The sequence below is a fragment of the Coffea arabica genome, chromosome 6c (genome assembly GCF_036785885.1).
Source record: "Coffea arabica cultivar ET-39 chromosome 6c, Coffea Arabica ET-39 HiFi, whole genome shotgun sequence".
NCBI classification, from domain to species: Eukaryota; Viridiplantae; Streptophyta; class Magnoliopsida; order Gentianales; family Rubiaceae; genus Coffea; species Coffea arabica.
This window is the reverse complement of record NC_092320.1, coordinates 9149678-9161023: the sequence shown is the minus strand read 5'-3', so window position 1 is coordinate 9161023 and position 11346 is coordinate 9149678. Positions and strand designations below refer to the sequence as shown.

At 37.6% G+C, this 11346-nt stretch overlaps 1 protein-coding gene across 1 annotated transcript; it reads left to right on the top strand.

Annotated features, from left to right (window-relative positions):
* The first annotated feature begins 1892 nt into the window (after positions 1-1892).
* Positions 1893-10012, top strand: LOC113692500 (putative E3 ubiquitin-protein ligase LIN). Its single transcript, XM_027210914.2, has 15 exons — positions 1893-2725; positions 4000-4236; positions 4323-4417; positions 4496-5650; positions 5732-5876; positions 6193-6444; positions 6642-6948; positions 7286-7410; positions 7479-7595; positions 8184-8315; positions 8394-8516; positions 8730-8840; positions 8943-9089; positions 9246-9491; positions 9687-10012. Exons 1-15 carry the CDS (start codon positions 1946-1948, stop codon positions 9702-9704), a joined length of 3990 nt encoding a protein of 1329 aa, XP_027066715.1. The 5' UTR covers positions 1893-1945; the 3' UTR covers positions 9705-10012.
* The last annotated feature ends 1334 nt before the right edge of the window (positions 10013-11346 follow it).

Here is an 11346-nt window from a genome sequence, read left to right as displayed (position 1 = left end):
CTTCTCTCTGGCGCGATAAAGCAGTCGGAATTTGTCCGTCCACATATAAACATCCCGAATATTAAGTGCCATTAACATAATTATTTGGGCCTGAGATACCACTTTTAGCAACCTGTGGAAGATCTAGTGCTTTCTATAAATGGTTTAATGATAATACCGAAGAAGTTGTATCGTAAGTGCAACATCATTGCATATGTATAACTTGGTCGAGAACCGTCATTCACAAATTTTCACAATTTGCTTAACTGGCCGATTCTGTGGCTTCATGTTCCAGCAACTCTGTATGCTATTGCAACATTGTTAAATAAGATGGAAGGGTGGTTCATCAATTACTTCGCCATCAAGTCTTCACAGCCTGAGACAACAAGATTTTGTAAACAATGATACCATTCACCAAAAACCCTTTTTTTTCCCCCCATTATCTATTGCAGCTGTACCTATTAGGCTATTACCTTAACAAATGGCAGAGATGGGAGGACACTGAGGGTGATAGATTCATACTATAAAGTCAAATCAAATTCATTGAATTGGGAGATTATACCGCTGATCTCGTAAACGAGGAAAATGACATTTTCAAGGTTGGATCTCTAATCCTCTAGAATAAACTCCAAAATGACAAAGTCCACAACATTGTTTTCGGCTTCTGTTGGTGTACCCATTGGAGCCTTTTTGTTTTTTGGACGCTTCATTACAATCTTACAGTTTTTTTTTTATTTTTATTTTATGTTTGAATGGTTCGCCGACGGCCACAGCCGGCCCGGGCGGCAGTGACGTTTACGCCAGTAGACCTATTTTTCCTGGTCCAGCCAAAGTTCCCAGCAATAAGTTGACAACTGTACGCGATTTTTGAACTGTTTCATTTACCAATTAGCCCTCTCATTTTCCATCTAAAAACTTTGCACGAAGAATTTTCAGTTGCTGCACCTTCCTTGCTGCCGGATTTTCTCCTGTCACAAATCCTGACTCCCAAAAATCTTTTTTTCATCCATTTTTTGGGATTTGAGTGAATATAGTTCTTCAACAAGCAGCTGTGGAGTAGATAATTATGGCATATGCATGGTAAAGTTCATTGTCCATACCATTTTGTAACAAGGTTGCTAGAATGCAAGTATTAAAATCTTATCATGCAATTATCTGAGTAACCAATGACTAATATTTGCTAGGTTGACATGTACATCTTTCCTTGAAACCATTTCTTGAAACTATCTAACTAATTTAGGACCAAATATTGTTGTCCTAAATGGCAAGGTCTGTTTTCTTGGCTCCTTGCGTACCCTATATATTTTTTAGGACAAAAAATCTCAACGACCATTAAATTATTACTCGTGTCGACTTTTGATCGTGAAACAATTTTTGATAAAAAAAAAATATACATGGTGAATAAATAAATCCTTGCATTTGACACGTGTCCTAACTATTTGTAGATTAAAGCAATAATCGATGAAATGATCACGGGTGTGCTAATTAGTTAATCTAATGACTAATTTGTGACAAAAAATTGTTTGATGGTTAAAAGTCGACGCAAGTGATCATTTAATAATCGTTGAGGTTTCTTATCCTTTTTTTTTATAGCCATTCATTTAAGTCTTTTCTATTACCATAATCCCAATATTTATACGTATAGAACTCGACTAATAATCATAGCCATAAGCTAAAATTAGGATACAAAATCATTGGTCGAAGCAGCACCTTAACAACTAAATTTTGTCATTGAACAAAAGGTCTACACGCTAACTCCCATAAATGCAAGCAAAACGTAGGAAATGGAAAATAGAAGGGCAAAACGGTCATTTTGTAGAGCCGTCCCTTAGCTTTCGCGCCAGCAATGAGACGGTTAATCCTGTTAAGTCCAACAACCTCGGGAAGATTACCAGACATAAACCCCACTCGAGACTCAGCTCAAGTCCTGAGCCAACATCCAGCCACCACTCCTGGCGCCACCGCAATGTCTGCTGCCGATGCTCCTGCTGAGATTCTTCAGCAGACCACCGCCTACCTCTCAGAAGTACTCTCACAATCCGACCTCCGCCACCGCCTTTTCTCCACCTTCCTCCAAAAACTTCAACCCTCTGAAGAAGTCACTTTAAAACCTCTGAAACTAGCATCTGAAACTCTTGAAAATGCGCTCACCACTACTAACCCTTCCATTAAATCTTCGTCTCTCCACCTTGCGGAAAAGCTTCTCTTATCTTACCCCAAGAACTCATTTTCTTCCTTCCTTTTATCCCTTATTTATTCCCTCTTTAACCGTTCTGCGGATGCTGCCATTAGTCTTTTCGATGTATTCCAAACTAACCCTTCATTGACGAGATTGGAGATTGCACCTGTTCTGTTCGAGGAACTGTTTCTTATTCATTTTCTTCCTATTCTTGAATGGTACAATGAGCAGAGGTCGCGAATTTTGTCAAATGTATCGCAGAATTTGGCTTCAGGTTATGATAGTGATGAGCAATCGGTGGTTGTGTCTCCGACAAGATTATTGAAGAATATGAGTCGCAATCAGACATTGGAATTGAAAGACTTGGAGAGGGGTTATGAGGATATTCTTGATGAGAATTGCAAGGTTTTTGCTGGGTATTTTAGAGAGGTTTTGCAAATCAAAGATGGGAACCAATTGATTGATCCACCCGTGGTGGTGCTACAAATTGATGAAACTGAGACACTTGATTGCCAAGAAGATGATAAGTTGAAAAGAGATCACAGCATGAAAAACGGACGGTATAATGTAATACCTTATTTTCTAGAAGTTATATTCCTAGTTTTTCCCTTCGGTTGGTGGTTTTCATCTTACTTCATGAGCAATACACCTGGACACAAAATGAAAAAGGTATTGAGAAATAAAATAAGATTCAGAGCTAGTCTTGACTTCTGCACTTGTATTTCAATTAGTAAGGTTCAGTAAAGGCTGGGACGTAATCAGCTTGACTACTGTAACCGGGGCGCTTCTTTTTTTTTTTTTTTTTTTAAATGCACATTCATGGTCCTAATGGTAAGCCTACAACTGATATTGTCCTGTAGACAATCACTCAGAGACCGAGTGTAATGTCTCTTGTCTACATAATTTTATTCTTTCTTTCTTTCTTCTATATCTTTTTTTAAGAACCTGCCCTGAAATTTTTGTGTTCAAGTTTGTTGACACTATTCCTTTTACTTGATTTGAGCAATTATTGGCAGTTCTTTGTTATTATTCTGCTTGGTGGAAGTGGCATCATCCCTTTATTAAGCATATATTTGCAAAACACCAACCATGGCTTCAGTTCTGCAAGTTCCAAATATATCTAGCTTTTATCCTGGTGGTATCATGAAACAATCGAACATGATTCGTAGACAAGCATCAAAATTCTAATTTATAGAGGCAGTATGTAGACCTGTAACATATGAAATATAAGCATCTGTCTTCTGTATATTTACATACATATGCTCTAACTCATACATCGCTGTATACATGTATACACATACTTTTTTTAGATTTGCAAATGTACATGTAGAGTGTCTAAAACTCTTGAATGTGTTTCTATTTTGCAACATAGACCAAAGTATGAAATTGCATAGGCTCTTCTCAATGCGCATGTGAATTTGCCTGTTCAGCTCTTTGGATTTGTGATGCAGAGGGAAAGCTACTTTTACATATATATATATATATATATATATATATATATATATATATATATGGGAAAATGAAACTCCCGTTCAGCCATCAGAACAGTTGCACTTAGTTCTACTAAATCAGTTGGGGTGGTAGTAAAAATGTATGAAGTTTCGAAATGCATTTCCATTTAAGCCGTGACATCTCAATGTGTGCATAAAAACTAATTCCATCAATGTACCCAGCACTGTTTTTGGCTTTTTCTTAGGGATCTCTCCAACTATATGCAAATTGCAACATGTATGTGTGCAGTATCATTTTAATTCTGAAATACTTTGAAATAAAGCAGTAGTTTGATAGCTATAGTTTCCCATGAGAAAATTTTCAAATGTTGTTCTTGTATGGTAATGCAGCCGATATGGGCTGAAGGAGATGAATCAGTTGAGTTCAACAGCAGCAGCAGGGGAAAAAGCCTTTCCACATTTCCATCATTTTATCCTGAAAGAGTCTCTCCAAATGTCCTCACAAAGCAAGGATCAACAAGAAAATCCAAATCACCCAGAAATTTCAACTTTGATTCTGAGCTGGAGTCTTTCTCCAATGACAACTTGAGCAACTGTTACTCGTCAGGATCTGGAGCAGAAGAAGAGGTGACTGTTAGTAAAAGACAAACTTTCTGCATGAACTGAATTACCTATGCTAATCCCTTTATTTTTTCCAACCCTGTGTCTTGTAGGAAAATATTGAAAAGGTGGCATCGTTCAACTCTAGGGCCTCTAGGGAGAGCCAAACAAGGAAAGAAAAGCAGACAAATAATGCAGAATCAAGTGGGTAGGTGATACAAAAAGCAATCACCCAACTATTAATGTCTTCTCTACAAACTTGTCTTTACTTTCCTTTATGTTCCAGTCATCCAGATCCTCTCATGGAAGACATGGACAATCAACCTGGTTCTGGGAAGCTTACACCCCCGAAGGACTTTGTCTGTCCCATAACCACTCACGTTTTTGATGATCCAGTGACTCTTGAAACTGGTCAGACTTATGAACGAAGAGCAATCCAGGAGTGGATTGATAGAGGGAACTCTGCCTGCCCAATAACACGTCAGAAGCTGCAAAGCACCATGCTGCCCAAAACAAATTATGTGCTAAAACGTCTCATTGCAAGTTGGCAAGAACTAAACTCTGATACAGTTCCTGGACAATCTGAAACTTTGCAGCCTCTAGATGAACCAAAATTTGTACCAGTGATACGGTCTGCTTCTCCAAATTGTGTCATAAGCCAAGCTACCATTGAGGGAAAACTTTCTGAGCTGCGTGTTGCAATTACCAACCTTTGTACATCAGAAGTACTGGAGGATTCAGAAATGGCAGTTCTGCTAATTGAACAGTTCTGGCAGGAATCTCAAATCGAGATGGATGTTCAAAATATGATGTCAAAACCTGCAGTAATCAATAGTTTTATGGAGATTCTTTTCAATTCTGTTGATCCCCGAGTCCTGAGTGCTACTGTTTTCCTCCTGTCTGAACTAGGATTAAGAGATAACAATGTGATCCAAACACTAACCAGAGTTGATTCTGATGTCGAATGTATTGCTTCTCTTTTCAAGAGAGGATTGCTGGAGGCTGTTGTATTGGTTTATCTATTAAGACCTTCTGCAGTTAGCCTTGCTGAAATGGACATAGTTGACCCTTTGTTAACCGTTCTTAAGACAAGAGAGCTGGATTTACTGAAAATGTGCATGAAACAAAAAACAGCTACTGTTTTACTGCTTGGTCAACTGCTGAATAGTGGTGAGGAAGTACGGACATCTGAAATTGCTAGGGACTTGATATCTGAAAACGGAATTGAGTACATAATGGGAAGCTTAGATGCTGAAGTAAGGGAAGAAAAGATTTCAGCTATAGTCATTTTGTTGAGGTGCATGCTGGAGGATGGAAAGTGCAGGAACATGATTGCTGATAAAGCTGAATTGTGTCCTATTTTAGAGAGCTTTGTGGGGGCAAATGATGAAGACTTCTATCAGATAGTGCAGTTCCTATCAGAATTAGTCAAATTGGAGAGGTACATCTTCCTAGCTTTATTGATTTGAGTTAGTAACTTAACATAGCATAGACCTGAATAGATGTTTTGGAATTTCTCCAGAAGGACATTTAATGAACAGATTCTGCATATCATAAGGGATGAAGGTACTTTTAGCACAATGCACATGCTTCTCATCTATCTACAGGCGGCTCCTCAGGAACAATGCCCTGTTGTAGCTGGCCTTCTACTCCAACTTGATCTCCTGGTATGTTCTCCCTATTAAATACACTTGCTTATTATGTCTTTGTTCCTTTAGGTCAAACCAAGAAAGACAAGTATACATTGAGAAGAGGCAATAGATGTTTTGAATTCATGCCTCAAGAATTCAGATTGTCCCTCTCTCTCTCTCTCTCTCTCTCTCTCTCTCTCTCACTCTCTCTCTCCACAACGTACTAACACTATGTCTTGGTGTCCTGCATATTTGTCTGTTTCTATCAAGTTTGTCTGTAAAATTATACATGCATGCTTATGTCTTTGATGATTTAGCTTGGCTATTAAACTGCTACATTTATAACCTTTAGGCTGAACCAAGAAAGATGAGTATTTATCGAGAAGAGGCAATAGATGCTTTGATTTCATGCCTCAAGAATCCTGATTGTCGTTCTGCTCAAATAGCTGCTGCTGAGACAATTGTTTCTCTGCAAGGAAGATTTTCCCATGCAGGAAAACCCCTGGCAAGGGATTTCCTGCTTAAATGTGCCAGAGTAAACAGAAATAAATGGATGAAAAGAGATCAACTTGGAAGCATTCCTGATGAGATTCAAGAAAATATGGTTGGCTTCATCTATGCATAGGCATTTCTCTGTAGTTACAGCATTGGATTTTGTATTGATGCATATAAGTAGACATATGTCCTCCATTTATGACCCCTAGTACCTTTCTGCTAATCATACCAAGGAATAAAAAACCTCTTGCATCCTCACTAGCATTAAGTTTCTCAATACTTCTGTTTGGTTTGTTTGATGTATAGGAGGAAGATAATTCTGCTGAGAAGTGGGAGAAAAAGATGGCATTTGTTCTAGTCACTCATGAATTTGGTATAATCTTTGAGGCCCTAGCAGAGGGCTTAAGAAGTAGATATGCAGAGCTATCTTCAGCATGTCTTGTAGCAGCTACATGGCTTGTGCACATGTTATCCATTCTTCCAGATACAGGGGTACGAGGAGCAGCACGAGTATGCTTGATGAAGTGTTTTGTGTCAATATTCAAGTCTTCAAAGGATAATGAAGACAAATTACTTTCAATGCTTGCATTAAACAGCTTCATTTGTGATACCGGTTAGTGGACAAATTACATAGCAACATTATTATGCAGCAAAAAGTAGCGATAATTGTGCATGAAAAGAAATATTTACAACATCAGCATCTTTATGGATTTTTTAGAAGCCATTCTTGCATGAATCCTCATAAGGGTAAATTACCTTAGAGGTTTATATGTTAAGTTCTTAAAATTTCAGAAGAAAAAATACATGGCAAAACATGTGCAGCCAAAAAACAGCACATCCTAAACGTATATCATTTTGCTCAGTAATCATTTGCTTTCCAGGGTTACTATCTGAATTGGATCATTTGTTAAAGATAATGTAGTTCTGATCACAGTCATCGCAAATTTCAGAGGGACTTCAGGATCTGGCTGTTCACATGAAGGATATCTTGAAGGGCTTGAGAGAACTTAAAAAATCTTCAGCATTTGCAGTCCAAATGCTAAAACTTTTGTCAGAGGAGCATGAGTCCAGTGCTGTAAGTAATGTAGCAGTAATTTCAGTGTCTGGTCAAAACAAATGCCTAATTTTGTTCATTGGATGCAGGATATGTGGAATCATAAAGAATTACTTTCAGAAGACTGTAGCATAAATGGAGAAGTTCTATCAGTTATCTGCTTCAAAGACAAAATATTCTCTGGTCATTCTGATGGTACAATAAAGGTGAGTTAGTGAATTTGTTTCCTTCAACTTTGTTGTTTGTTTGGCCAGTATGTAAAGATTCAAAAAATCAGAAGACTTAAGTTTTTTTTCCGTGTTTTCAATACGAGTATGAGCAGAGATATTGGGTGATGTTATATTATAGTACCTTAGCTGGAGAAACATGAATACAATCTGCTGTTGGCAGTTAGAATCTGTGATATTCTTGAAATTTTTATTCAAAAGAACCTTATTTGAGGGAGGAAATTAAAGATCTTTTGAATGCATAAAACCATCAATTTGTGGATGTGATGTGATAGAGAGGTCTGCTTTTCTGTGCAGAAATGTCCATCAGAAAGTAAATCAGACTTGTGATATAACTTCTCCGAAGAATAAACACTGCAATCCCATTATCTCGAAACTAATGAATGCTAAAATTGGACATCAATTCCCCATGGAAAGATGAATCACTGGACAATGAATCTTTTACAATGACTTCATTTGCTAAATTCATGAACGAAGAGATCAACATTAGTACTAACAAATGGTGGTGAATACAAATGAGCCTATTGCATTCGAGTCCGATAGCATTTCTTTTTTTCAACAATGAAGGTTTGGGCAATGAAGAGTGGAAATATGCATCTCGTCCAGGAATCTCAGGAGCACACCAAAGCCGTTACTAGCCTTGCAATACTGCAGTCAGTTGAGAGATTGTACAGTGGTTCACTTGATCGGACAGTGCGGGTAATGATACATTTCTTGGGTCAATGTCATTGACAAAGAACTATCGCTGCTCAAACTTTAGGCAATTTTTACCTGTAGGTATGGGCCATTGGCGGCAAGGTAATGCACTGTGAACAAGTTCATGAAATGAAGGATCACGTTAACAATCTACTAGTTTCAAACAGTATCTCATGCTTCATTCCTCAAGGAGCTGGCATCAAGGTAAGTCTATTAGCCCTCCGAACTTATATCATCAGTGCATTCAGTTGAAATTAGATCGCTTTATGAAACTAAGAACTGTGCTATGAAGAACTTCTCATCCTAAAGATTATACTTCACTTGGTTTCCATCTTCATATTTGAACCAATAGTGTCAGGTACATTTGAAACAGAATGCAAAATAACCTGAAATGCACTTCTTTTATTCCAACGGCAGGTGCACTCTTGGAGTGGAGCGTCCAAATCGCTAAATCCACAGAAATATGCGAAGTGCTTAACCCTGGTGCAAGGAAAGTTGTATTGTGGCTGTCATGATAATAGCATTCAGGTACTAGAAACGAGTACCACTAGTTTCTGGAATACACTTTCACTATAAACAAAAATCTCACAGGTGCTCTTGTTTTCTTTTCTCAATTTCTTTGCTTCACAGGAAATTGATCTTGCGACTGGGACAGTCAGCACTATCCAAAGTGGCTCTAGAAAATTACTAAGTAAAGCAAGCCCAGTACATGCATTGCAAGCAGATGACGGGCTGCTGTATTCAGCCAGTTCTCCCTTGGATGGAGCTGCTGTGAAGGTACTTGAATGGAAAAGATTGCAATATTGTACCAGTACATGATTTTTTGCTGTTTCTAAGATTCTTCATTTTAGTAGTCCAGTGACAGTGGGAGCACATATGCTAATTAAGTATTAATGCTAACACTTTAACCTTAAAATCCATTTGTACCAAAAGATATGGAGCACTTCAAACTTAAGCGTTGTTGGGACGCTGCCATCAACCTCCGATGTGCGTTCAATGGCTGTAAGCTCAGATCTTATCTATCTGGGGTGCAAGGGAGGCCTAGTGGAAATTTGGAGTAAAAAGAAGCTCAGTAAAGTAGAAACACTTCAAGCTGGTACAAATGCTAAAGTTCTTTCCATGGCGCTGACTAGAAATGAAGACATGTTGGCAATTGGGACATCTGATGGCAAAGTGCAGGTAAAAAACCCACTCTTCCCCCCAAAATCCCACCCATGGTGAAGCAGCTAATCATGTAACCTGAAACTCCAATCATTGTCCTTGCCAGCAAGTTATATGATATGCAAGAAAGAACCAAAAATTAAAAAATTGAACACTTCATAGAGTGCATGTGTTGAAGCTTTTTACAGAGATGGAACACGTTCTTCTTGGCAGGCATGGGAACTAAGCTGAAGGACAATGCCGATAAATTGACAAAGTTTAGGATGGCCAGATAAAAGAGATGGTTGAAGAGAGCTAAAAACCAAAGTATATTCTTTGTTACTTAATTTGTTTTTTCTTTTCTTGTTGGCAAATGATTTACATTCTTTCTAGAATAAGAAACATTTGAAACAGAGGTGGCCCTCTGAATGTATATATCTAGTTAGAATTAATTTGTACTAATACCCTTTATTAGACCATGAACAAAGCTGTCTATATTTTGCCCTTGTATCTATAAGAGGAATACAGAAGTTATACCTATTACAAAATTCGATCTCAAATTATTTTTTTTCCTTTGTTTTTCGAGTAATGAGTATAGATCTTCCTGTCTCTTCTCACCTTCTAAATTGCCAATCCATCCTTGGAGTTACGTCCTTGAATTTGTTAATGATTTGCAATTGCAACCTAGGATACTAACACGTTCTGTTTTTCTAGTAACTTAATTGCACATCCAACTAAAATTGCAGACGCAATTTGATCTAACCATTAGGCAAAATGGTGCAGCAGGAAAAAGCAAACTTTGAAGCTTACTCTCCCATATAATCGGCCATAGCTGCATGCCCTCAAAAACCCATTTTTGAATCCAATGTTTCACTCTTCTTGTCGTGGGAAACTAGGAAAACAAAAGGAAAAGCCTAAAAGCTTGTCGTTCTGGTCAAGGAAGGGACGCCTATTCCCATCAAGAAGTTAACTCAGGCCGTTATCTGCGAAAGGAATTCAGATGAAGTGACTTTCGAAGCGTCAATATAGCAAATCAGATCTTTGTTGATGGAGAAAAGAAATGAACTTGATCATTCTTTCTGTTTGTGGAAAGGACAAATTGTGACCATTTTTACATTGAACTCGTTTTCAACAATTTAAAATTGGCTATTCTAACTCTTTTTCTTTTTTGTGAATCAAAAGAGATGTTTTTAACTGCTTTTGAATTCTACCTCTGACTCAGTTTAAGCTAAAGAAGCTAATTGTGGAAAATTGTCCTCGGATTTTTAATACTTCAAACATGGTAAAACAAAATTATGCTTCCAATCTTTTCAACAGATTTGTAATAGTCAATTTTCTCCATAGTAAAAAAAAAGCTGTTGAGAACAAGAGGTCAGTTTGCAAATCATGAATACATTAGAACAAGGGGATTTGAACCCTGTTCCTACCAGCCTGGAACAGGCATTCAGATATAGTTATGGGGTTGGATTGATTTTCTTTTGAATGCAGAACTCAATTACAGAAGAAAAGCTGCTTCTGGAAACTTATTCTGCTTTTAGCTTATGGATGATTCTGTGAGGAAGTTGAGGATAAATATATTCAACTTCGCTGCCAGGACGAACAAATGAGTTAGAAGTGCGTATTCTTAGAAAATTTTAAAAGAAAGAATAAGAAATTATTTTCTGGCTGCTCCAAAAGAAGATAGTTTGAGAATCTCCACCTTGGGAGCAAAGATAAAAGAAGATAGTTTGTACTTTGTCTAACGGCATCAACTGCAGAGTTTTATCTTTTCTTTTGTCCCAACATATCTGATCTTTGAATTCAACAGTAAAAAAGAAATCCCATCTAAGAGGATATTATTACATACATTTGGCAACCAAATATTTGACAGAGGACAGGACAGAAAAAGAAGATT